Source organism: Syngnathoides biaculeatus, chromosome 6, assembly GCF_019802595.1.
Source record: "Syngnathoides biaculeatus isolate LvHL_M chromosome 6, ASM1980259v1, whole genome shotgun sequence".
Classification (NCBI taxonomy): Eukaryota; Metazoa; Chordata; class Actinopteri; order Syngnathiformes; family Syngnathidae; genus Syngnathoides; species Syngnathoides biaculeatus.
In genome coordinates, this window is record NC_084645.1 from 17650219 (window position 1) to 17674348 (window position 24130).

The 24130-nt window shown below is 41.2% G+C and overlaps 1 protein-coding gene across 2 annotated transcripts; it reads right to left on the minus strand.

The window, feature by feature from the left end:
- Positions 1-17: 17 nt before the first annotated feature.
- nup205 (nucleoporin 205) lies at positions 18-24034 on the minus strand. Of its 2 annotated transcripts, none has more exons than XM_061821402.1 (42): positions 23880-24034; positions 22614-22756; positions 22337-22508; positions 22042-22186; positions 21776-21935; positions 21453-21681; positions 20781-20945; positions 20514-20689; positions 20306-20422; positions 19733-19870; positions 19448-19598; positions 18429-18634; positions 18154-18336; positions 17740-17790; positions 15936-16145; positions 15626-15863; positions 15359-15548; positions 15161-15281; positions 14618-14699; positions 14382-14546; positions 14146-14270; positions 13924-14038; positions 13560-13709; positions 12662-12736; positions 12377-12534; positions 10013-10093; positions 9689-9880; positions 9406-9607; positions 9239-9337; positions 8769-8917; positions 6778-6969; positions 6570-6691; positions 6352-6490; positions 5764-5890; positions 5612-5685; positions 5378-5506; positions 3846-3972; positions 3215-3387; positions 3008-3137; positions 701-829; positions 446-519; positions 18-375 (listed from the first exon to the last, which is right to left on the minus strand). In XM_061821402.1, the coding sequence occupies exons 1-42, from the start codon at positions 23905-23907 to the stop codon at positions 223-225; spliced, it is 5985 nt and encodes a 1994-aa protein (XP_061677386.1). In that variant the 5' UTR covers positions 23908-24034; the 3' UTR covers positions 18-222. The 2 variants fall into 2 exon arrangements, with proteins under 2 accessions (XP_061677386.1, XP_061677385.1); XM_061821401.1 differs by having other exon boundaries at positions 13554-13709.
- Positions 24035-24130: the final 96 nt, after the last annotated feature.

A 24130-nucleotide genomic window follows, 5' to 3' on the forward strand; every position in this document is an offset into this window, starting at 1 on the left:
TGGCACCACTAATTAAATTGTATAGAAAACTTTTATTTGCACACAGAAAAAGAAATCAAACCCAAAAATATTTAATTTCCTTTTCCATTCAGGAAGGGTCTTTTGCAGTGTTAGTCAGCATAACATATTTGAAAGGGCTTCATTGAAAAACGTCTTTAAAAATGTTTTCAGATGTTATGCTCAGCCTACGTTTGCCCCAAGATTGTCCAATAATTAGCGCTCTCAGGTTTTTAGCTGTCTCAGGAGGCCTCGGATCCTGCGTACGAGAGCTTGGATGAAGGTGTAGCGGGAGCGCACTTGGTTGTACAAGCCTTCCACCTCCAGAAGTTTCCTCTGGAGAGCCTCTCCAAAACCAGCAGCCATGTCACTCTTCAACTGCGAAGAGAGCACACGTGGGGGTTTAACACAGAGCAGTATTATATGCTGCTCAAGTTGCAATTCTTACCAGCTCTAAATCTTGCTTAGTGACCTGCGAGATGGCGCCACGTCTGGTGCTTGCCTGCAGATTGCCAAACGAGTCTAGGGAGAAAAAAAAAAAAAATGTAGACCTCCCGTTCATCATAATTATCAATTTATATAACTTGACGTGAAGGGCTAATTTCATTCTACGCATTCATCTGTTGCTCCTGAAGCGAAAACAATTATACTGTCATTGAAGCATAGTAAAGTAGACAAATCAATTTCAGCAGCACAAGCTTACCATCGGCAAAGCGAGATCGGTACAAAGTTGCTCCGGGCACCGGGGAGTCCTTTGGGTCGCTGGGGGTGCAGTGCAACAGGTAATACTCCAGGTGACGCCACAGGACAAATAGACAAGTTTCGATGATGTCTGTGACGAGGCGCGGGTTAAGGTTAGTCCACTATACATCATTACAACGGGTACGGAAAGTATTCACACTCCCTTAAATATTTCAGGCTATATTGCACCCATTTGCTAAAATGGGTGTTACTTACAGATTCAAGAAAAAAATAATTGCAGGCTTATTAAAAGAGATAAACTGAAATATCTTACACCCATAAGTGTTTAGACACGTTGCTGGGATATTCATACATTTAACTTAGGTGCTGTCTATTTCTTCTGATCTTCTGAGATGGTTCTACAATTTCATTGGACTCAAACTGTATTTGATCATAATGATTGGACTTGATTAGGAAAGCCACATACCTGCCCATTTAAGATCTGACAATGTATGTCAGAGCAAATGAAAATCATTAGGTCAAAGGAACTGCCTGAAGAGGTGAGAAACAGATTTGTGGCAAGGCACAGATCTGGCCAACCAGGAACCTTCTTTGAGCTATTTGTCTGTCCAAACTGAGTCATCGGGGGAGAAGACCCTTGGTGAGAGGTAAAGAAGAATCCAAAGATCACTGTGGGTGAGCTCCTAAGATATAATCAGGAGATGGGAGAAAGTATACAAAGTCAACCAGTCGGGAATTTGGCTCAACAGAAGCCTCTGTTCAGTGCAAGATACATGAAAGCAAACCACTGAGTGGGGTGAAGGTTCACCTTCCAACAAGACAATGACCTTAAGTACACAGCAAAGTGGTTTCAGAACAAATCTGTGACTGTTCTAGAGTGGGCCAAACATAGCCCTGACTTAAACCCAATTGAGTAACTCTGGAGAGACTTGATAATGGCTGTCCACCAACATTTACCATCCAACATGGCAGAAGGAGAGGATATACAAAGAGGAATGGCAGAAGATCCCCAAATCATGGTGTGAAAAAGTTGTTGGATCACTCCCCAAGATCATCATTCCCAATCTTTATTAGCTCAAAACTGTGCTTTGACTAAATGGTGACCAAAGTATCTTAATAGTTATGTCTGTGACATTTAAATTTCATTTTTAATAAATTGGCAAACATTTTATCAATTTCCCTTTTTTTTTCCCTGTCAATATGGGGTTGATATTTTCACAAAAATGTAGAAAATAATCATGTTGTAGTATAATGAGGTGAAATGTTTTTAAATATTAATTTCAAAAAGTTGTGTACCTTTTTCTTTTTTTTACCAGAATTAAATCTAAATATTTTGAGGGGGAAAAAAGTGATAAATTAATTCTAATATTCTAAGGGAGGACTTGTAATGAGCTCATCTCCAAACTGGTCTTCCTCATTGGGGTCTTGACCTAACTGCAGTTCGTCGTCATAACCAATTTGAGTGCAAGAACGTCCACATTCGATGGAATCTTTTCACGGATTAATGCCGGTTTTCACTGTTCAGGCCAAATGGCAGACAGCATGTGTGGGGTCATGTGGGTGAGCAGTTTGCTGATGCCACCATTGTAGATCAAGTGGCCCAAAGGTGGCAATGCGCTTATGGTACAGGCAGGTATGGAGCAAATAAAGGTGCATTTTATCGATGGCATTTTTAATGCACAGAGATACCGTGACGAGATCCTGAGGCTCATTCTTGTGCCATTCAACATGATAATGCTGGAAAGATCCCAATTCTTGCATGGCCAGGATAATCCTCGGACGTCCCCCACTGAGGATGTTGGGGGATGCCCTGGATCAGCATATATGATGTCGTGATCTAATTACTCCTAATATACATAAACTTCGCACAGTCCTTGAAGAGGAATAGACCAAAATTCCACAGGGTGGACATTTCAGAGTGGCCTTTTATTGTGGCCAGCCCGAGATACATCTGCGCAATAATCATGCTGTCTAATCAGCATCTTGAATGCCACACCTGTGATGTGGGATGGATTATCTCAACAAAGAAGAAATGCTCACTACCAGATTTAGATATACTTGTGAACAGTATTTGAGGGAAGTCGTTTGTGCATGTAGAAAAACTTTTAGATCTGAATTTGAATCCAGCTCACAGAAAAATCAGATCAGAAACAAAAGCAGTGCGTTTATATTTTTGTTCACCATGTAAGCAAGATCTTTGAACTGAAAAAAAGATCAACTATTATGAGGAGTTGCAGAAATCATAATTAAATGTGTATTTATCCTGTGTATATGTACTACAGTGGCACGTGGTGTGCTTGAAGGATACAGAAGCAGAGGGCTAGCAACTTGGCTCGATTGTTGACGAGTTGCACCAGTCTTCTGTTGGCCAGCAGGCTTCTTTGCACCGACGAGATTTTCTCTACCCCACCTGGACCAGGCACCAGACCCTGGCACAACTACAAACACCACATCTACTTCGATGATGCAAATCAGACTCCGATTGATTTAGTGACGCGGTTGTGTCCATCGTTACCTCCTTGAGCTCCTCAGGGGGCAGCTGATCCAGACTCTGCAGTTTACCCAGACTCTGCCTGTGACTCTGGTGGAAGCGAAAGAAGTCGGTGGTGCTGTTCTTGAGGAGGAAGAGCACCAGACCCAGACTGGGGGACCGCGAGTACGCCATGTTGGGCAGGCTGGATGTGAGATCTACACAAAAAATGTGTCACGCTGTGTCACGATTGATATGTTCTCTTTTGAGTACGTTTTTATCTTGTACTGGAATTTTCCTGCATATAAAAAATGTAGGGCAGTAACCACGTTGGCCTAATTTCGGGCCACCTTGGGCTCTAAAAACTACTGACAACATTAGAACTTCGATCTGACCAGCGTTGCACTAGTTGAGTCTTAATTTTAACTGTTTTCCAACGCACCCGCCCTGTCCTCTGACCACTCTTGTTTGGGGAGGTAAAAAAAAAAAAAAAATGTATACACTAGTTTTCCACTTGAATGATGATTACATTATTGCCATCAAGGAAAAAAAGAACATATTAAGATTCAGGATGCTAACCCAATGTGTTCAGCTTTCGAGGTTCCACTATACAATCACTGGAGAGGACAAGAAGTGTGTTCACATTCAACGATGGATTCCTAATGAGGAGTCTGACCTGCGCGTCCTCCGTCCCTGCCAGTCGGCTCGCTGCCAAACGGGCTGAACAGGCAGATGGTGAATTGGGCCTGGGCCGAGCTCTGCAGCAGTAGGATATGACAGTATTCCATGATGTTGGCACAAACCTGAGGTCAGAGCAGAGAAGAGGTCAATGACATCTTGAAAGGGATCCACACACATTGCTGTCATTTCTTTTACCTGATAGACTACATTCAAAAGGGATTTTATGGTATTGGGAAACGTCTTTTTCAAAAAGGTGGAACCAAAAGTCATTTCCTCTTCAATTCACCTTATTTTGTCAAAGCTATACTTGACGTTTGGGGTGGTGGACCTTTCCACTAACTCACACTACTAAGAATACTGTACAATACAAAAAATTAAAAGAATGTTGAAACAGACAGCAAGCAGAGAGTGGAAAATATTAGTGTGCTGCAAGTAACTTTGAAGTTCGGGTCACCGCTTTTGAATTCAGTGTGTTACACGTTTTTGAAATCATGTTTATATTACTAACAATTCTCTGTATCATGGCAGGCATGAGGATTTCGGCAAGTATGGTAACCGATCTTTCGGTTCGGTTGATTTTTGTCCTAGGAAACGGTGGGAAACGATTTTCCGGTTCCCATTGATAATGCTCATGGGAACCGGTTTTTACATGTACTTCAGAATAAAGTCTTACCAGGCATGAGCATTTTGTCTTTTACGCTTAGCAACCAACATGTTTCACTAGCGTTTGAGTGACCCGGATATGAATAACTCGACCTTGCGCATGCGTAGCGCAGAAGCGGAAACCGGTGCTGTTTGTAAACCACACTGACAAAGCTGGCCGTTTTAATCATTAAAAATAAAGGGGTTCATGTAGGTTCGTTTTATACAGATTGTTGTATTTCGTTAAGAACTTGTTTTACATTCCACACATGGGCGAATTTTATTAAAAGTAAGCCCTGAGATCTGGGAAACAGACTTTCCGTTCCGTGATTTCTCAGGCTGGGTAACGACACGGTAACGACACGATCATTTCCGTGAAATGCTCATGCCTGTCATGGAATTTCTTTATTTTTTTTTAATTGTTGTGGTAAATGAAGATTTTCTAGTTTAAAACGATCTTTAAAAGCATATTTTAGATGAAATAGAACACCTGTAAATAGTAAGCAGTACAATATAGCACAAGAGCTCAGTTTTACGGAGCACTAAGAGTCCAGAGTGTTTCAGAACAAATCGCTTCTACTAATTGTGGACAGAAGGGAGAGTCGATTTAACTTTGTTTTGGCGTCTAACTAGCAAAAAAAAAAAAAAAAAAAATTCAACATGCTGAAGGAAGTAACGTTTTTGGATGTCGGCTGCTATTATGGCATCAATGAATCTTTAGTCAAATACATAAATAGGTAATAAATGTGGGAACTGAGAAGTCTCATACAGATTTTTAATGAGGTTAAAAAAAATGGCCATCACGTCACCCATTGAGGGAGTGGTCCAGAACCTAATTCGTGCAATAAACCAGTGATTACTATAGACACGTGTACCGCCTCCTACTTGTTGCATGGCCACCTCCATCTCTTCTCTCCTTTCTGCTGAGTCTGCAGCTGCAGTCATTTCTGCTTGCTTCATTAACCTCTCTCGCTCACTGCCTGCCAGGCGGCTAAGCAGCAACAGGCATAATCGCTTTACAAACAAAGAACAAAACTACGTTAGTATGTGCGAGGAAGAAATACATGAAGCTCAAGAAGGATACTAAGAATAGTTTTATGACAAAATAATCAACCAAACCTGGAATCTGTTGATGTGACCTTGAAACTCCATTAGAGCAGTACCATTGACTTCTCCCCCGGCCTCAAGGGTCCCTGAGATAAAATCAGAAAGAATGACCGAGTCTCACCATTTTTAAGCTATTTTGTTGATTCTTTGTTGTATGTTGATACCTGGTAGAGCTGTCTTACTGATGATCCCAGTAAGCAAGGAGAGCTCTTGCAACGCTCCTATGCTGAGCTCTGGACAGCGTAACAGTGACTGGATGGTGTCTGCGTGGACTATCAGCCATTGGAGGATCTACAAACACCACAAATGCACACATTTACAGTTTTTACTACAAGTTTAATATGCAACCTCCAAAAACCTGTTGCACATATATACAGTATACGTAAAACAACTTTCACACATCAACTCAACTGTACATTCTTAAGCTAAGGAGAACATAAAAAAATAAAAACATTCATTGGCGAGATGTGTTTCGAACGCAGTGGTGCCTTATGGTGACTTAACTTACAAAGTGTGTTAATTTTTGTGCATAGACTTGGGAGCATGGACTTGAGATGCTATGTTGTGACAATGACTCAAAAAAAAAAAAAAAAGTAAGTACAGTGGAAATTGAGCCTGCCATGTGATTACTTAATTCCTACGCCACTGCGCAAAGTAGTACATTGTGCAGCCTTGAAATGGTGAATCCAAGGACTTCCTAAAACAAGAATGCCTGTAATATGAAATCAAGACAAGTTTCTTATCTGTCCCACCTGTGCTGCCCCCTGCTGGTGATTCATAGTTGTCGAGGTGAGTATCACCTGGAAGAGCCTCAGAGTGGGTAAAAGAATCTGTCTGTACCGGTCCATAGGGCTGGGGATGAAACCTGTCGGGTCCCTCATCAGCCTGTCCCTATCAGCAGATACGTAAATTCATTTCAAGAAGGAGACGTGTTATTGATGAACCAGTGAGGATGTGAAATTGTCTTTACCTGTGAGATTCACGCTCAGGTATCATATCAAAAACCTGACACTCAATCAGCTGTGCTACCAGTCCGCAGCGGAGCAGCTCGACAGCACCCTGGTTTGTCTTGGCCACACGGGTCAGCAGGGCCTGGAATCATATAGCCACCACTGTACTTCGCGAAATGAATTTCCAGAAGCTTTTGGTGAACAAACAGAAACAGCATGGCTACTTACAATCTTGCTCTCATAAATATAGAGTGGCTTGAGTAGGGGAGGCTGAGGTGTGAGCAAGCTCTGGAGCGCCGTGTCGTCCTGCCTCAGACTCTCTACAAGTGAACGTAGGTAGCCGCTATTGCAAACATACACCAGCCACTGGTTCTGGTGGTCAATGGACAGGATTCGGTCCAGCACTGCCAGGGCTAGCATCTGGAAGACATTTAGATGTGTATAAAATGGGATAAGAATACTGCACTATCTTGACTTACAAGTTACATTTTTTCCTTGACCAACACCCTAACTCAATACCTGTAAATCAATGGGGTTGCGCTTCAAGAATAGAGACGCAATTGTAACCGGAACTAATGTTCTGGTTCTCCCGGAATCATTCGAGCATATAATTTCAGTTCCCAGTTTCGATGCTTACAGTCTGTCCACCCTGAAGAAGATGTGGTGAAAACCAACGATAAGCCGGGAAAACCAACGAAGAACAATGCGCACAAAGATGTGCTTGAGCCCAATGCGGGAAGCGAACAAAACCAGTCTTACTATTTTTCTGCCTTGTGCCATTTTAGGACACTCACTCACATCCTACTGTTCCAATCAGTATTCGTATTATATATATATATATATATTTTTTTTTTTTTTTTTTTGGAGACCGCACAATGTCACTTTTAACTGCTCCCTTTGCACAATTGACAGTCAACACTTATATTTATAGATTTAGATACAGATCTTCTAATATCTTATAAGGAAAAGGTCCTATAAACAGAAATGTCTCCTGTTCCTGTTGCTATGTTGTTCCTTGTTCTTTGTTCTGCATGTCGTACCAGGGCAGCACCGACTGTCGGAGAAAAATTCTTTGTGTGTTTTTACACACGTGGCCATTAAAGCTGATTCTGATTCTGATTAACTTTGTTAAAATGAATGACCAGTCCCATCAGTGCAATTAAATTGTGCAAAGGAGTCTTTCACTTTGCGTAGTCTGACGCACTCCAAACCTTAGTCTACAAAGTGCAAACCTTCAGTTAAGTCAAGTCTCAGTTAATTGGGGGAGTGAAACAATAAAATAAGTCTATGCCAACAGTGAGACAGCTAAAGAGGTAAACATTTGGTTGTACTCTTGCACTGATGGGTTTTAGCATGTATTTTAGTCTTCAAACCAACTTAGGTGCCCGTGACTTTTACCTTCCAATTAACAGTGGGCTAAAACTTCACCATAGCAACCTTGATTGTGGTTTAATGCCTACCAAACAATCACATAATTATCGTGAGTACGGCAAGGATCCTGGTTAAATTTTAAACTAAAAAGAAACTTTTTGGGAGCGAGAGGCGTCAGATAAAACATGGCAGAATTCAAGTCCAATGGATAACTTTCAATGAAATTGTTTCCTTTTGTTGGAAAATTACCTTTGGCGTCATGGTGGATGACTCATTAGCACATCTACTTCACAAAATTCTGAGGAACCAGGTTCAAATCTAGCCTCGCTTGTGTGCTGTTTGCATGTTCTCCCCGTACTTGCATGGGTTTACTCAAGAGTACTCCAGTTTCCTCCAAAACATCCCTGGTATCATATTTGAAGACTAAAAATTGTCCATCCGTATGACTGTGAGTCCGAATTATTTATTGTTTTATTTGGCATTTGTTTATATGTACCCTGCTGTTGCAAACCAGCTCAGGGTGTAACCCGCTTTCCTACACGCAGTTTGCTGGGACGGGCTCAAGCATACTCATGACCCTAGTGAAGCTAAGCGCCGGAGAAAACTGATGGATGGACAGTTATTTCGGAATAGTACGAAGAGTAACGATTCAATTGAGATTTGGAAGTCATTTGTTACTGTCAATGCAACTAACGAATGGGGATGTAGAGGGCAAGTCCAAGCCCTACCACTTTGGTACTTTTCACAACACCTAACAAAAGAAACACCAACAGTCCATTCCAACAGCAACCCAAGTGTACTGTAGTGATTGGTGAACACAGACAGGAAAGAGATTAAAAAATAAATACCCTGCTAATTTCGTGGCCATCACATGCATCCCTGCACACCACCTCCATTAGTGCCCTGCCGTAGCTCTCAACGATAGTGAGATTTTCACTCTGGAGTTTGGAAAAGCCATCTTCGGGTGCTGTGAGACGCTCCCACATCGCCTTCCCAGCTAGGTTACAGAAAAAAGTGACAGCGATGACAAGACAGCACAACCCTACATTTAGTCGTGATACAGTGGATCAGTGGTTCCCAAACCTATTTTCAGCGCCCCCCACCTGCCCCCGCTTGCAAACATTAATCCCTGGGAATCAACAAAAACATGAACTACAGCTGGGTGTAACTTAATGATGATGGTAGCTAAAGTTAGCCCTGCGCTTCCCCTCTCATAACGCTGCAACCAGTTTGAAAACCACTGCAGTAGATGAACTACTTGAGAAAATAAACCAAATGATTAATAGTATTTTCTGTGGTTATTATAATTTAGTTTTACCTGTCTGCAAAGTATCTGGTTCCTCAGGTTTTTGAGCAATTTGAAGGTAGTACAGCAAAGAGCCATACAGGTGTGCACGTAGACGCTGGTATCCACCTCCTAAGGTTTACAGATGACAACATTAAAAATCTGTGAGTAGCGCTTAGGTGGTGAAGGTTGACACTAACCAGTAGAAAGGATGAAGTCCAGCAGCTTGCGAAGGATAAGATGAAGGGCAGAATTTGCTATTGAGGCAAAACCGGATGAGGTTTCTAATCCTGCCCCTTGCTGGTGCTCAGACAGCACTGACTGGCTGAGGTGAGCAGTCAAAGTGAAGACAGCCCCAGCTACAATAGGCATCAGTTCTCCAGCTGCATCTTCAGATAAAACCTAAGTACCACACAACACATTTAACATCCAAATAATAGAAATGAATAACTTTATTCACACATGAGTAGCATCCTTACTGACCTTGTCATGCAGGTCTAAAAGAAGGTCTCTGATGATTAGCTGTTTATCTTCTACAGCTATGAGGTCAGCAGGGCAGGCGGTCAGCAGTGTCTCCACCAGGCTCCTCCAAGATTGGAGCGCATGTCTCTTTGCGCTCAGACTTCGTCGGACACGATTACGTTCTACAACCTGCTGCAGGATCGAGTTTACTTCCTAGGAAAAGACCGTTTTAACTGAGGCAAAATTACAGTATTTTCTAACAATCCACTGCATGATGAAATGGTATTCCAACTGCATAAGAAAAGAATTGTAACGTTCTGAATGTTATTTTTTTAGGTCACACACCTCCATTAATAGGGGTCTCTGTCCAATGGCTGCCATCCCTTGCAGTGCATTCACCTCAGCAACAAGAACTCTATGGAGCAACTGTAGGGGGCAATTTAAATGTGATAATTCAATCGCACGCAGGGTCTACATGATGCCTTAGATTAAACCTGTGGTTTTCAAACTGGGGGGAAACACCCCATTATGAGGGGGAGGGGTACCATGAACAATTATTAAGCGCAACCAGCAGATGCCGCTAATTGTACTACAGCTCACACAAGCCTACACTAGCCACTGAAATGGCTGAAGTAATTGATGTTAATTTTTAGCAGAAAAAAAAGTTTAGATTTTTGTTTATTCTTGGTGACTTGATGAACTTGCCAGTGTAATTCTTCAATTGTAAAAATGACGACTGCAGTGATTATTGTATATCAAGCCTATACATATTTATAGATAGTGTGTGTGTACAGGGAGGGGGGGCTGAAAATATATTTTCCATACTATAAGTCGCTTTGGCATATAAATTGCACGAGCCACAAAATCCACAATGAACAAGAAAAAGCCATATCTTCTTCTTTTCCTTTCGGCTTGTCCTGTTAAGGGTCACCACACTTTCATCTCAGATGAATGCATATTTGTTTGGCACAGTTTTACGATGGATGCCCTTCCTGAAGCAATTCCTCTGCATTTTAGACAGCACCTGGTATTCCCAGGCTGTCTCCCAACCAAGTACTAACCAGGGCCAAATCCGCTTGGCTTCTGAGATCTGACAAGATTGGGTGTTCTCAGGGTAGCGTGGCCGTAAGCAACGAATTGAATAAATCTTAACTAATATCTAATTGACTGGATTGCTGACTATCTTACTGTAAATGACTGCCTGCCTAACTCATTGAATTAATTAATTAATGTCGTACAGACCAACTAAGTAAATGAATGTCAAATTGACTGATGGACAGATTGATCGACTGATTATGACTCAGTTACTCTCCACTTAACTCAGAGACTCAATAACGCATTGCCAGAATGAACCACTAACAACGACTAACTACTGACTGACTGACGAACAAATTAAACAGAAATATCACTGACTAAAACTGAACCAAACGCTTTAAAAATGAAATTTGTTTCACAATATTATGTTTGCCTTAACTATACGTTTGCTTTTTGTCCGCTGATTCTCTGATGTGATGAGGTGAACACATGATTTGTTTTCTCCCAGCCCACATTGAGATCCCCAAACACAAAAGAAAAGAGAAGCGGCAAATATAAGTGGCAATTTTGGACAGAATTTTATCTAGAAAAGGTTCAAAAAAGCAATAATAAAACAGGCTAAATAGGCGTCTGTTACAATAACATGAACAGGTGGAATGTTAATGTAACATTAAGTTAATTTATCAAAAACTTAATAGCGATGGTTATTAAGATCACTGTAGCCTGAACAACATAACTAGTTTACCAAACTCTTATTCTCACTAAAAATCATGAAATCCATTCAACTCTTCATCCAGTGTCACTAAGTGGAACATTTTCAGTGGGTTAGGAGTAGCAGATACTGGCACACAAGCTTAGAGCGCCCTCTTGCGGCTGTCAGTGTGGAAAAAGACATACATGTCGCTACAGAGTACAAAACACAAGACCAGCCAAACAATTAAAATAAAGGTGCGACTTATAGTCCTGAAAATACAGTGACGTGAATACTCTGTTCTCGAACAAATCGGTTTTCGAACGAAAATTGAGATTTTTTTGCTTCCGTTTTCGAACGAAAATCGGAACTCAAACGCTAACGACAAAGCCTGGAAATAACATAACGCACGCGGTCCGATTAGCTGACACACGACGCACTTTGTTATAGTGTATAACGCAGCCTCCGTAAGCAGACGTGTCCCGGTAGCTACATTTACTGACTGTTTTTTCTTCCTATTGAGGATGAGTAACCCACAATCATGGCTCCAAAGAAGTGACACTAGATAAGTTCTTTGGGAAAAAAATTTCCAGGGGGCGAGTCACCCCCACCGAAGAGATTTGATACAGTACTTGATAGTTTTGCCTTGCTTTTTTCTTGTTAACTTTAATAATGCTTTGTTCCATTAGATTTTCTGCATTTTTGTTTTGTTACAAAGATTTCGTCATCTCGAGTTACAAGATAATATTTTTTTGTTACTTTTTGTAAAAATGATTTTTTTTTTTTGCTTTTTTCACCTCATTATTGCTTTTTTAAAAGTTATTCTGCACTTTTGTTGACAAAAAAAGTTTACAGGTTACTTCTCGAACCGCCTTCAGGAACAGATTGTGGTCGAGAACCGAGGTTGTACTATAATTTTATCTCCAAAAGGGGAGTGCTGTAAAAATAATTTGGGAACCAGTGATTTAAACCAACAAACCCACCTTCACATTACACACAGTGTGCCCTTGCTCATTGACATGTTCACAGTTGGAGATGACTTGTTCTATCTGAGTTCGCTCAAAAAAGTCCAGCTGCAGCAGTTCAGGCATATCTTGGCTAAACTCAATAGCATCCAACACGGTCAGCAACTTCCTGCGTACTGGTGACATCAAAAAACAATTCCAATATGGTTAGGGCAGGTACATGAATATTTTTGTTGAATAAGATATAGTGTAAAATCTGGTTATATTATGCAATACTTTCCCCGGAATGGGAACACAACATACCTTTGGAAACAGAGTCAAAATGTAAGAAACCACTGACTGATCTAGTTTCTTCCTCCATCCCACATTCTCCTTCAGCTAAAAAGACAAACCAACAAAATGTCAACATGTGGGTCCGTCTGTTATAGACTTTGACAATTTGGTTTGGATAGTTGTTTTCACAGATATTGGGGTTAACACCCCCCCTTCCCAGCTTGAAATTTTCTCCCTACAGCAGGGTGGGGGTAGAGGGCTAGCACTGAAAACTCTTATTTAAAAAAAAAAAAAAAAAAAAAAAAAAGCACTGCTCCCTCCAAGCTGTGCATGTGCGCAATTGCTGGTGATGTGGTCTCTGTGCACAGACATTCTGCATTACGCACAAAAAAAAAATATATAAAACCGACTTGAATTGAAAGTATAACTTACGAATATTCAGTTTTTGCCATTTTACAAGTTGATTCAATGAGTGTGGGCTGCTACATCCAATGGCACCATTCACATACGTAATTACGGTTACATTAACGTTGTTTACAATGACAGCGTGTATATGTGCTTCCCACCACCAGGATTTAGTTAGAATATACTCTAGGCAATGGAGAGTAAAGGGTTAAATGAGAATATTCATAGGAAACCTTATAAAAGGTGACAAAGTAAGCATTTTTTTAAGACCTGTGAGAATCTTCAACTTTCATCTCCTCCACAGAGGAGGCAAATTTTTCAATGCTATTTATGTTAACAGGATTAAACAACTGCTCAAGGTGGGGCGTGGACCCCCAAAAATTATTGTGCATAGTCAGAAATCCAAGACAGGACTGTTTGGTCTCGTCCGATAAATTTTACCCATTACATTAGTGATAGTTTTAAGCGCAAGTGTCCTGCTTTTAAGATACCCAGAAAATAGTTGATGGGTACTCACCCATACCTGCAAGCTGTGAGTGTGGCTGGTCATCAAGCAGGAGGTTGACGAGGCGCTGCGTGTGTGAACGCTGGCGGTTGAGTGATGTAACCCTCAGCTCGATGGCAGCGGTTTTCATGAGCCAAGACATCTGGGACAGGGCAGCAATCTGGTCACCTGATGAACATGTAGATGTTCGCGTGCACATACACACACAAAAGACTCAGGGTCGCACCAGTCATTTTTGTGCCTCTACGTTAAAGGGTGTGCATCAAATTAAATCTCTGTCCTTTTATCATTTTGTTCACCTTTCTACTTTGAATATGTGGTCATTCTATATTTAATTCCTATCATGACGTGTTTAAAAAAACAAATTAATACTTGAACTTACCAGGAAGGATAAAAGGTAGGTGTTGCAGATGAGAGAACAGGAAGTCCTGGCTTGTCCTCAAATAGCGCATTGTGGGTCCAGATGTTTCAGAGCAGGCACACAGTTGGTAAATCACCTGAGAACATAAGATTAAAGAAAATATTAAGACATTTAAGGGGATTGAGCCTGAATGCCACTGTGAAGACAATTTTATGGTGCTCTGCATGGGAGAAGGAAGCAGACCTGGTAGCAGAGTTCTGCTAGGTGTGGAGCATGTCGAGTGAGGACAGGTCCAGATCTTTTTTCAGTACCTCTCTGGAGGAGACTCAGGATGGCATGCAGGCAACTCCTCGGGCACCCTAACACACCTGTAAAATATACCTATTAGTGCACTGCTACATTGTGTGGTAGTTGTGATTAGATTGCTTGCTTGAAGACACAAAAGAACACAAAGCAGCAATCATTGTCAACATCCTAACCTGGATCTTGCAGATTGGTGGAAGACACACGCTTCTTGACTTCATAGCCCAAGAGATACAATGCCAGATTGGGTGTCTTCAGCTCCAAAGAGGTGATGAGTAAGTTAAGGATATGAACCTGGGTTTCATGTCTGATTCGTGCCACCGTCTTTTGGGAATCTGAATCTAAAAGTGTGGAGTTTGGTCACAGAAAATAAACCACATTTATAAAGAGATAAGAAAAGCAGGTCATGCACCATTTTCTGTCTCTGTTCCTTCTTCAGCTTCGTCATTATCCAGACACTCCACGAAGCCTGCCATCAGCTTATCACTCACAACCTAAGAGAAGAGAAAGAAATGTTGAACTGGATACGACTAAAGACAAGACGCACAGCTATTCCATATAATATAGTGTATAAACCATTGTGTTTGCTAAGCAAACTAACATATGCTTTCTAGTAAAACTTGTACTATTTGAAAGGATACAAGACAAATGAGTAATTTTGATAAATAATCCTTTTTTGTAGTTAGAATTTGCAAACAACTGATGGGGAGATTATTGTTATATTCCAGGTATATTAATTTCAACAGAACATGAGAAGTGGACTGCAGGGCACTGAATATAGCGTGAGTGCATTTACAAAGCAAATGGATGAAAAAAAAGTATCCTATTGTACCATACACTCTCATCATATTTTATGACAAAAGTTAAAGAGTAGCTCAAATAATGATTTTTACTCCTTGGTTTCACACCTCTGTTTGAAATTACTAACATCTTTATAAAAGACAGTAGCATATACCTGGTCATGGGTGAAATCTCCTACAAGCCTATCTTGAATGTTTGGGTAGTTTGCTATGCGACGTAAGATTTTGGAACTCTGGAAGGCAGCCTCAGGATTGGAGTCATTGTGGTAGAGATATCTGACAGCAAACAATTTAATGAGTAATTTGTACAGAACACCACGAGTCTTTCTGAGGAGTGATAGTTTGGTTATTACCTGGCAACATTGACAATATGATCTGCTCTGCGGGTTTGAGGACTGACACCTTGTAAGAGCTGCTCCAGTGGGGAAACCAAAAGAGAAGCTTGGCTCTCCCTGAGGAGGTCCATGAAAACCACCTCCTTCTGCAAGGTCAAGTCTAACAGGCAGAGGCAATGCAGTACTGCGGACTCCAGGTGCTTCTTGCCTGAAAAACAGATTGTGTCATTGTCAAAATAGCCACGAGTCGCTTAGGCAGTGACATTAGTCTGCATGTTCTCTCACCAGGGAAGGGCGCATAGGTGTCCAGCTGGCGTACACCCTCCTCTAGCACACTGAGGCAGAGCGCCAACATGGGCGAGTCGTTGAGCAGGTGGAACATGATGCTGTGCCCTGGTGGTTTGTGGGCTGGGACCTGCTCACCCTGAAGCTCCACCATCTCCTGGATGAAGTCTGACGGCTGCGGCTCGTAATCCCGCAGAAGCTTGTGGAAAACTTCAAGTGTAGCATCAGCTACTTCCCACTAGGAAAACGCCAAAAAAAAGACTCAGTACGTGTGTAGAAAAACGGGCTACAACAATGAGCGGCATAACACCTTCTCAGCTGGACGCCGATATGCTCTCGTGGGAAAAGCCAGGAAAACAGAGTCACGCAAAAAATTCAGGTAGGGCTGGAAGCCTGGCACACGCAGACCTGCACCCAGATTAAGGGGAAGGCTGCTCTCCGCTAATGTACTTATTAGATGACAGAAGCCTCGTGTCAGAGGGTACTCCTCACAACTTGACTCGATCTCATTAAGCTCCACCTGAGAAGACAATCAGAAAGCAAATTGCACATTTTTACAAAGAAACCGAATCAATTGATTAAAGTGGTGTCATAACACTGATAAGAACACATTAAAAGATGTGACTCTGTCTAATGATGTAAAAATATTCATGGCATTGCAAAACTACATGTGGCCTGATGTTGTTGTGGTCTTGTTGCTATATAAAATAACAAATCAGGGGTGTTCAAAATTTATTTTTGCGACACACCGTTTAGCCGGGCTGCTACAGCCAGACTACAGCTCTCTACTTCCTCCATAAGAGTATAAACGCATCCCACAGGAGTCTAGCCTGCAACTTCAGACACACTGTACATTTTTTTACGTATTTCACACATTGGGCAAATTCACATCTCATTCATGATCCCCTGGGAAGCTGGCATGAGGAATTATGATGCCCGGCCTGGTTCTGGCCCATCTGTGCTGGTCTCGGAACCAGTCAACAACCATCTTTGCCCCGTTCCTCCAGTTTTAACACATCATACACCCATCAGTGGAGGGAGGAAATTGTCAGGCTGGAGAGGACACCCCAGTGTGATCTCCGCCCCCCCATGACTTTCTGCTACGGATTTTTAATGCATCACATACTTTCGCACATCCTTTGGTGTGTTGGTCGGACTGGGTGGGGGTGAAGGGCGTGGGGTGGTGGTCCAGTATCCTTGCCTCTTTCTTTGGGACTGATTGGAGCAGTTGGGCTGGAAGACCACCCTGGGTCCTAGGGAGTGGTGGCCTACACGATGGGCTCACTGGCTAAATCTACTTCCCTTCAAATGAAATGTCCACATTTCAAATGAAAACATACTACAGAAGTTGCCATAAAAATAAATCATCCTAAAATCTCACAAAGTGGAGGAAAAGAAACTCGGGGTTCTTATGCCTTTAAGAGTGCTGCTGTATTTATGACTTAACTTGAATTTTTAGACTCAAGCAAAGAAATCACAGTTAGCAGGCAGTATCCAATTATAAATTATTGTTATAAATAAAAACATGACAGTAAATACTGTTAGATTATTTAATTGACAATTTCTCACAATTTGTTATTGTGAACATATAATTATTAGTACAGCAATAATCTTTTGGAGGTAGAGTATATGAATGTACACACTGGATGAATGTGGATAGATATGCATGGTACTGTATGATTTGAAGAAGTAATTTCAACAAAAAGCTGCAGGAAAACAAAGTACAAAAACCTTTTAAAAAGGGCACTTGCCAAAAGTCAATGAGAAGACCAAGAAAAAAAAAAACTTTTAATTTCTCCTTCTTTGCCTAACCTATATTGTAAACCGTTGCCCAACCTGTACTGTAAACCTGCAATACCTTGAATTTTCTTGCAATACCATGAGCTTTCCCACTATATTGCAATTATTATCATAGCATGAGATTAATAATGTGATAAAACTGAACCATGAGCTATAGATATCATTACATCCCTACTCATGAATATATTTAAAGTGCTACTTTAACCATGATACACATTTTAGAATTATTGTAATGTGAAGTATTTTTGATCAATACAATTATAGGAAAACATCATACACCAACTATTCAACTCGAAAATATCAAGTTCAGTTACCTCAATTCCAGCTGCCTGTCTTTGTCCTGGTGTACGTACTGTTTGAAGAATCTGCAATAGAATAACAGAACTTTACAGGACCCATCTGACATTTTATGATGGAAAGACTGGGGTCATAGGACAAAACTGAGCCAAAATTTAAAATCAATACAGAAATTAGATGCAGTGCCAAACAAATATGCGTTCATCTGAGATGACACGCTGTCGACCCCTAACGGGACAAGCCGAAAGGAAAAGAAGACGACAAAGTTGCAGTGAGCAGTAAGACTGTTTTTGTATTAAATCAAATCCTAGCTTTTATAGCAAAAAACACTCTAACTGTCTGTTGATATACATGACAAACCCGCATTCCGAGCATTTTACCTTTCTTGACAAAAGGGCTGAATGAATTTTCAAGAGAAAACAAAGGCCAACCTGTGTGTACTCTAGTGACTGCCAGAGTGAAGCAGCAATTTCAGGAGATTTGCCAAAGGCTGCCAGGCAGTGAAGAAGCTCAGCTTTCAGGACAGGTGGAACACTGCACTGTAACAGCCCCAGCATCACCACAACAGGTGTCCACTGTGGGTGCTCACATAATGCCAGCCGAGCATTTTCACTCTGGGAAACACAGAAAAACATGTATTTGGACAATTTTCTCAGGTTAAGGTGTGATTAAAATATTAAGAAATGGCCAATCCAAACAAGCATACCCATGTAATAATTGTCGTGAGTAACTGCAAAAATGAGGTGAGTCCTTCCAATTCTCGTTGAGTGATGCCCCGTAGGGGTGGGTGGCGATAATGGGCTGCATCAGGATTTGGTAGGTCTCGTCGCAGATTCTCATGGTAGAGCATGAGGGAGTGGAAAAAATGTTCCCATGACACCGGACTGCCTGCTACTCCCTGGATGTTATCACCTGCATTAAACAGAATTTACACAAATCTGATTGGCCTGATTGGTATTGGCCGATATTTAGCATTTTATGCTAGTCGGGTTTAATGTCATGAATTGCTGATCCCCTGCCCAAAAAAGAGATTTACTCAGTGACGTGGCGTACACTGTATTTGAATCCAAAAGCTAGTTTATTTGTAGCCTTGTTACATGTCTTTTGACATAGAACTGTAAATGAATATCTGAGCACCAATGAAGTCATTTAAGTACACAAGTGTATACAGTAGATGAAAAGATCATCTAAATTCACTCAGTCTTGTGATCGGTTATCGTTTTTTAGAAACTCACTGATCGGCCCCAAAAAACCTGATCGTGTAAAGCCCAATCTACAGTAAATGAACAGATTATTTCAATAGACAGATTGCTCCATCTTGTGATCAGATCGGTGATTGCGTTTTTAAACTCATTGGTCGGCGATCAGACCCAAAAATCCAGTGTGGAAGTCATGGTTGTCATTCATCCAGCCAGCACAACCATTGCGCTGCAAGCCCGCCTGCGGGTGTCCTTCATCCGCATAATATGCGTTGTTCATGCCCGTGCGCCCTAAGTGTGGAAGTCATGGTTGCCTTTCATCCAGCTAGCACAACCATTGAGCTAGGGGGGGTCTCGCCCCCCCCTCCCCATGTCCGACATTGGGTGCTCATCCTCGGACACACCAGTCACCATCACTCGCCATCATCCTCCAGAGAAAGCAGTCCCCAAAAAAATTTCAAAGTCCAACGAGTGCACTACAATTAAAGTAATCAGCCCCAAGTGACAATTATTTAATTCCTTTTACCATGTGAAGCTCCATTGGTTTTCAGCAGGCTGAAACAGTAGTGAGCACACTGAGGACCATTGGCAAGACCCTTCAGCATCCGGAGATAAGAGATATAGAGAGTGGAGGGCAAAAGGTCTCCCATTTGACGCACAAACTTGGACAGAACGACCTGCATCAATCCACAGTGAGAAAACCAAGACAACTGAAATGATGAGTTGATGTAAAACTAGAGCTCATGTAAGAAGAAAATGTGATGGGACTTTGATTGTTATGCTTTGAAAATTCAAAAAATAATGTAATTACTTGTTTATGTGGAGGCCGTTGCAGTGTTATTCCCAGGTAGGATCCTTGCAGGGAGTTGTGTTGGAGGGGGTCTGTTGGACACCAGTACTCCAGACCCAACTCCATTCCAAATGGATCTTTATTGTAGAACTCTCCAATCTGGAAAAACAGAAGGGTAAGACCACTGAAACAAACAATTTTAAATTTAAAGTTGACGCACTACCCTGGGTAAAACCATGTCTTATTCATTTATTCATCTTCCGTTCCAAATCTTCATAAGTAAAATTAAAATAGTTGGATTATATAGACAACAGACATTGAGGTTAATGTTTTCTAAATCTGATTCTGTTTCAACTTCAACTGCCATTTTACAATACATTGAGAAATGTGGTCATCATTTAAAATGGTCTAGAACTGTCTAGACCGTATCAGCTATTATTCATACAGTTCAACAATGTATCTAAACTCAAAATTAGCATTACATAACTGTCTTTATAAAGGCAGACTTTAATTACATAGTTTTGTAATTGGATATGATCAAACTGAGAGTGAAAAGATGTTTATGCAGTGAATGCGTGCGTGCAGGGGACTGACAAGCATCATGAGGTTATCCAAGTCCTTGCGCAATGATGATGGAGGCTCATTGTCCATTTGTAAGGACATATGCACCAAACGGGCATCCTCATCAGCACGGTTACGTAACTGCTTCACCTACAAAAGCAATACAAAAGATTTCACCTGAATGACTTGGAACGTAATGCCTTACATTTTTCCAAGACAAAAACAATGGGTGCTACCCTACCTTCATTGGCATTAGTGCCAGAAAATCTGTGATGAGTGAATGGAGGCGGCGGATGTAAAACTCCTCCTGGATGAAGCCTTCACAATCAAGCATGCCCTCTTTAATGAAGAGGAAGACGTCTTCCAAGACAGACTGGTCTGCCAGCGCCTCATCGGCTTCGGTGAACTCCACGAGGGCTGGTCGGAACAAATGTGTTTCATTTGAACAGCACATAGATGACCTCAAAGGTGATGGCAATTTGAAAATCCAAAGAGATGTGAACCTAACCTGCGCCCTGTGGCAGCTGGGACAGCACCCTCAACGAAAGAGCCCATGTCAAGCGACACACAGCCTGCAGGCCGGGAAGCTTCCATGGCTGGCTGTCCGTCAAACGACTGTGGACTGCTGACACATAATCTCTCTCTGTGAGCATCGGCAGTGCCTGGAGCAAATCTAAAAAAAAAAAAGAAAAAAAAAAAAATCACACAAATGGATTTGTGATCAATACAAATCTTGTCAATTATGTGGAATTTCATATTAAGGACATAATGCATTACACTACTTGAAGCAACCTGCAAGAGAAAATTGAGAAATTTAAAATTAGTGACGCGCTGAAAAGTGCATTTTCGGTTTCTGACCAAAAGACAATTTTCACTATTATTTCTTGTTCCCCAAACAAAACGTGTATCTATAGAACGCTATGAATAAAGGGCAGCAGTTTTCTGTTTTACATCAATAAGGATGACCTTTTTTTCTATTTGCTAAATGTCAGAAGTGGGAGAATGTTTTTAGACAAATATAGTGTATAAAAAAAGATAATACTGTCATGCTAAAAATGTTGGCACCCCCGGGGGTTGTTGAGTAGGACGATTGCTACACGAATATTTGGAAAATAATTGATGAATAAATATTTCATAAAAATTTCCTCATAATTTGCAATATTTAAGAAAAAAATCTTGCCATCTCTATCTTCAGTGCCTTGTTCAATGAAGCTGACATCCAAACAGTACATCAGTGCCATGACCAAAGCCAGGTTCACAGTGTCCAGTGAGCCATCAGCTTGAGGCGATACGGTTTCCAGGTGGGCAATGAGAGCCAGGGTATCATCTTTACTCAAAGGTGATTGGCAGGTCCATGCAAACAGGCTGTCTGCTAGGGCCTGTCTACATTCTTTGATGAGGTCTGCAACCTGGGGTAAACAAACTTGGGATCACATCAGCTACAACGAGAAAGATCCAGACAAAATAATAGATTACATTAGATTTAAAAAAAAAAAATCCTACCCCCTTCCTGTGCTTTTCATTGCCCAGCCCTCGCTCCTTCTGCAGCCGCTCAAACTCACGCGTAAGATTGATCTCGGTTACCAAGGTCAGGATCCGCTTAGTCAATCCCTGGCTCATCAGTTCATCTGTGAAATGTGTCGTCAAAGACACCAGCTCGCCACTAAGACACAAAATTATAACTGCTGTAGAGACTTGATCAGCTCCTGTAATATGTCTGCTCAAGTGCTGAAACAACCAGGGGAAAACTGGTAACAATTAACAGTTACCTGAGGTCCAGAGTAAATGTTTTCCCATGACGTGACTGGATAAGTGTGCGCAGAGAGTTGGCGACACAAAGCTTTCCATCCCAATAGAGGAGCACTGCCACCAAGCCACGTGTCAAGCCTGGAAAGTGAGATTGCTGTTGCTCACCTGGGGAAGAAATGAAGACATTCAAACACCATTTACTACAATCTTACCAGCTTTTACATAAATGTGGGCAGTAAGTACACCAGGATTTTCAACACCTCAGTTACATTTTTGAATATATAGTGTTCAAAAATTGTTTTTTTTTCCCCAGACCTGCCAACAAAAGCTCCAGAGCTGCCAATTCTCCAACATCAAACAAATCACTCAGGATAAAGGCCTCTGAAAGAAGCTGCTCTGGAAGGAGTCGGGACCCCTGCTGACCCTGGATGGCGATGCCTTCGGTGCTGGCTTTCCGCACCTTCTCTCTCTGTTCTGCACTCTTCGGCTAATAATGAGGAAGAAGAAGGAAGATGTTGCAGGCAGATCAGATGGGACATTCTAAATAATACATATTCAATAACATGACACTATAATACAATATATGGCTCACCGGGTTCTTAAAGAGGGACAGAAAGTGTGGCTTGTGTTTTTTCAACTGCAAGTCAAGCAGATGAAAGCTTTCTGGCTGTCTCCTCAACACAGCCCCTTCCACTGTCTCCCACAGCTCTTTTAGTGGCCCCCACAGACTGGCTCCTAAGTAAGAAAAAGAGATTTCAATGGTCAGGTAGATACCCTAGTACTCACAAAAATCTAGGGACATTCACATTTCAGTAAATTTTCAGAATGAATCTAAAGTGCACTATACCTTTCTTTTAATTTGACCTTCCCTGATATTTTGAAAGTACATATGCAATAGAAGTGGCCAGATGGACCTTTGAGATTTTCATGAATCTGAAAATCTGTTTTGAAATATGTCACTCTGCTCTTTGTTAGAAAACATCCATCCAGTTTCCAAGCCACTTATCCTCACAAGGATCACACATCTGCAGAAACTGCTAACACATGGAACACTTGTACATGTGCATTCAGAGGTTTAGAGAAGGTTAAATTAAGTTAACCTGGAGAAATTCTAGTGCATTTTAAATTCCTGAAATTTCACCTGAAAACCAAACCATCTGTAACTTTTTGAGTGGTTAATGAAAAGCACACGAAATTAGAAAACGTTTTAGTCACTGAAGAAAACTATCACAACTATTTCTGATTACTATTGTTACTTTGGGAAATTGAGGTATAAAGAATATTGGGTTTCATTTCTAATATTATGATCATTTTTAATAGTCTATATTATAAAATCCAATAAAACAAACGTAACTGGGGCTAATGCTCATATTGTGCTGCAATCTACTTTTATTTTGGAATTTCGTCTGTCTGTAAGCTGTTATGAAAGCAAAACATGTCACGATGTACTGTAGTGTTATTCTTGTGACTAAAATGACCGATGCCGGTAAAGTCAGTTCAATACGGCACTTGGGTCTCATTCATCTTAGAAGAAATGTCAAATAGTTGGGGATTCATTTTGACTAGATATTTATTTTGCTGCCTATTGATTTTTGCTTTAAAAAAAAATAATTTGGGTGCTCATCCATCGACTAGCTCGTTTATTCCTAAGTGAAGCAGTCTAAGTATACTAGCTGGTTTAGCCTAGCAGCCCTTAGCCTTGAGCGAGAGCTCAGCGTGCGGGAATTACTTTCGAAACACAAGGAATGCAAGTCTTGAAGACTCATATAAAGGTGCTTGTTCGAAAACTACTAGCCATCATCAGTTAACTCCTGATAAATACGCTGAAAAACGTGGCATAAAAAAATGTGTTTCATACCCGAATTTACCGCCATCTGCGCCGCCATGACATAAACCAAAGGGTGGACAGCGGACCGTCCGTTCGTGCCGGAATGAAAACAAAATTATATATATAAAGCTTTCATTTGAACTTGATTTAATCTCATGAATAAAATTTCAAGTCAGATTTTATCATCATTCTAAAATGTGGATATAAATTTTGTGGATTTAAATTTTTCTATATATTGAAAGCATTTCCACGATTCAGTACAATTCTTTCCGGCGGGGTCT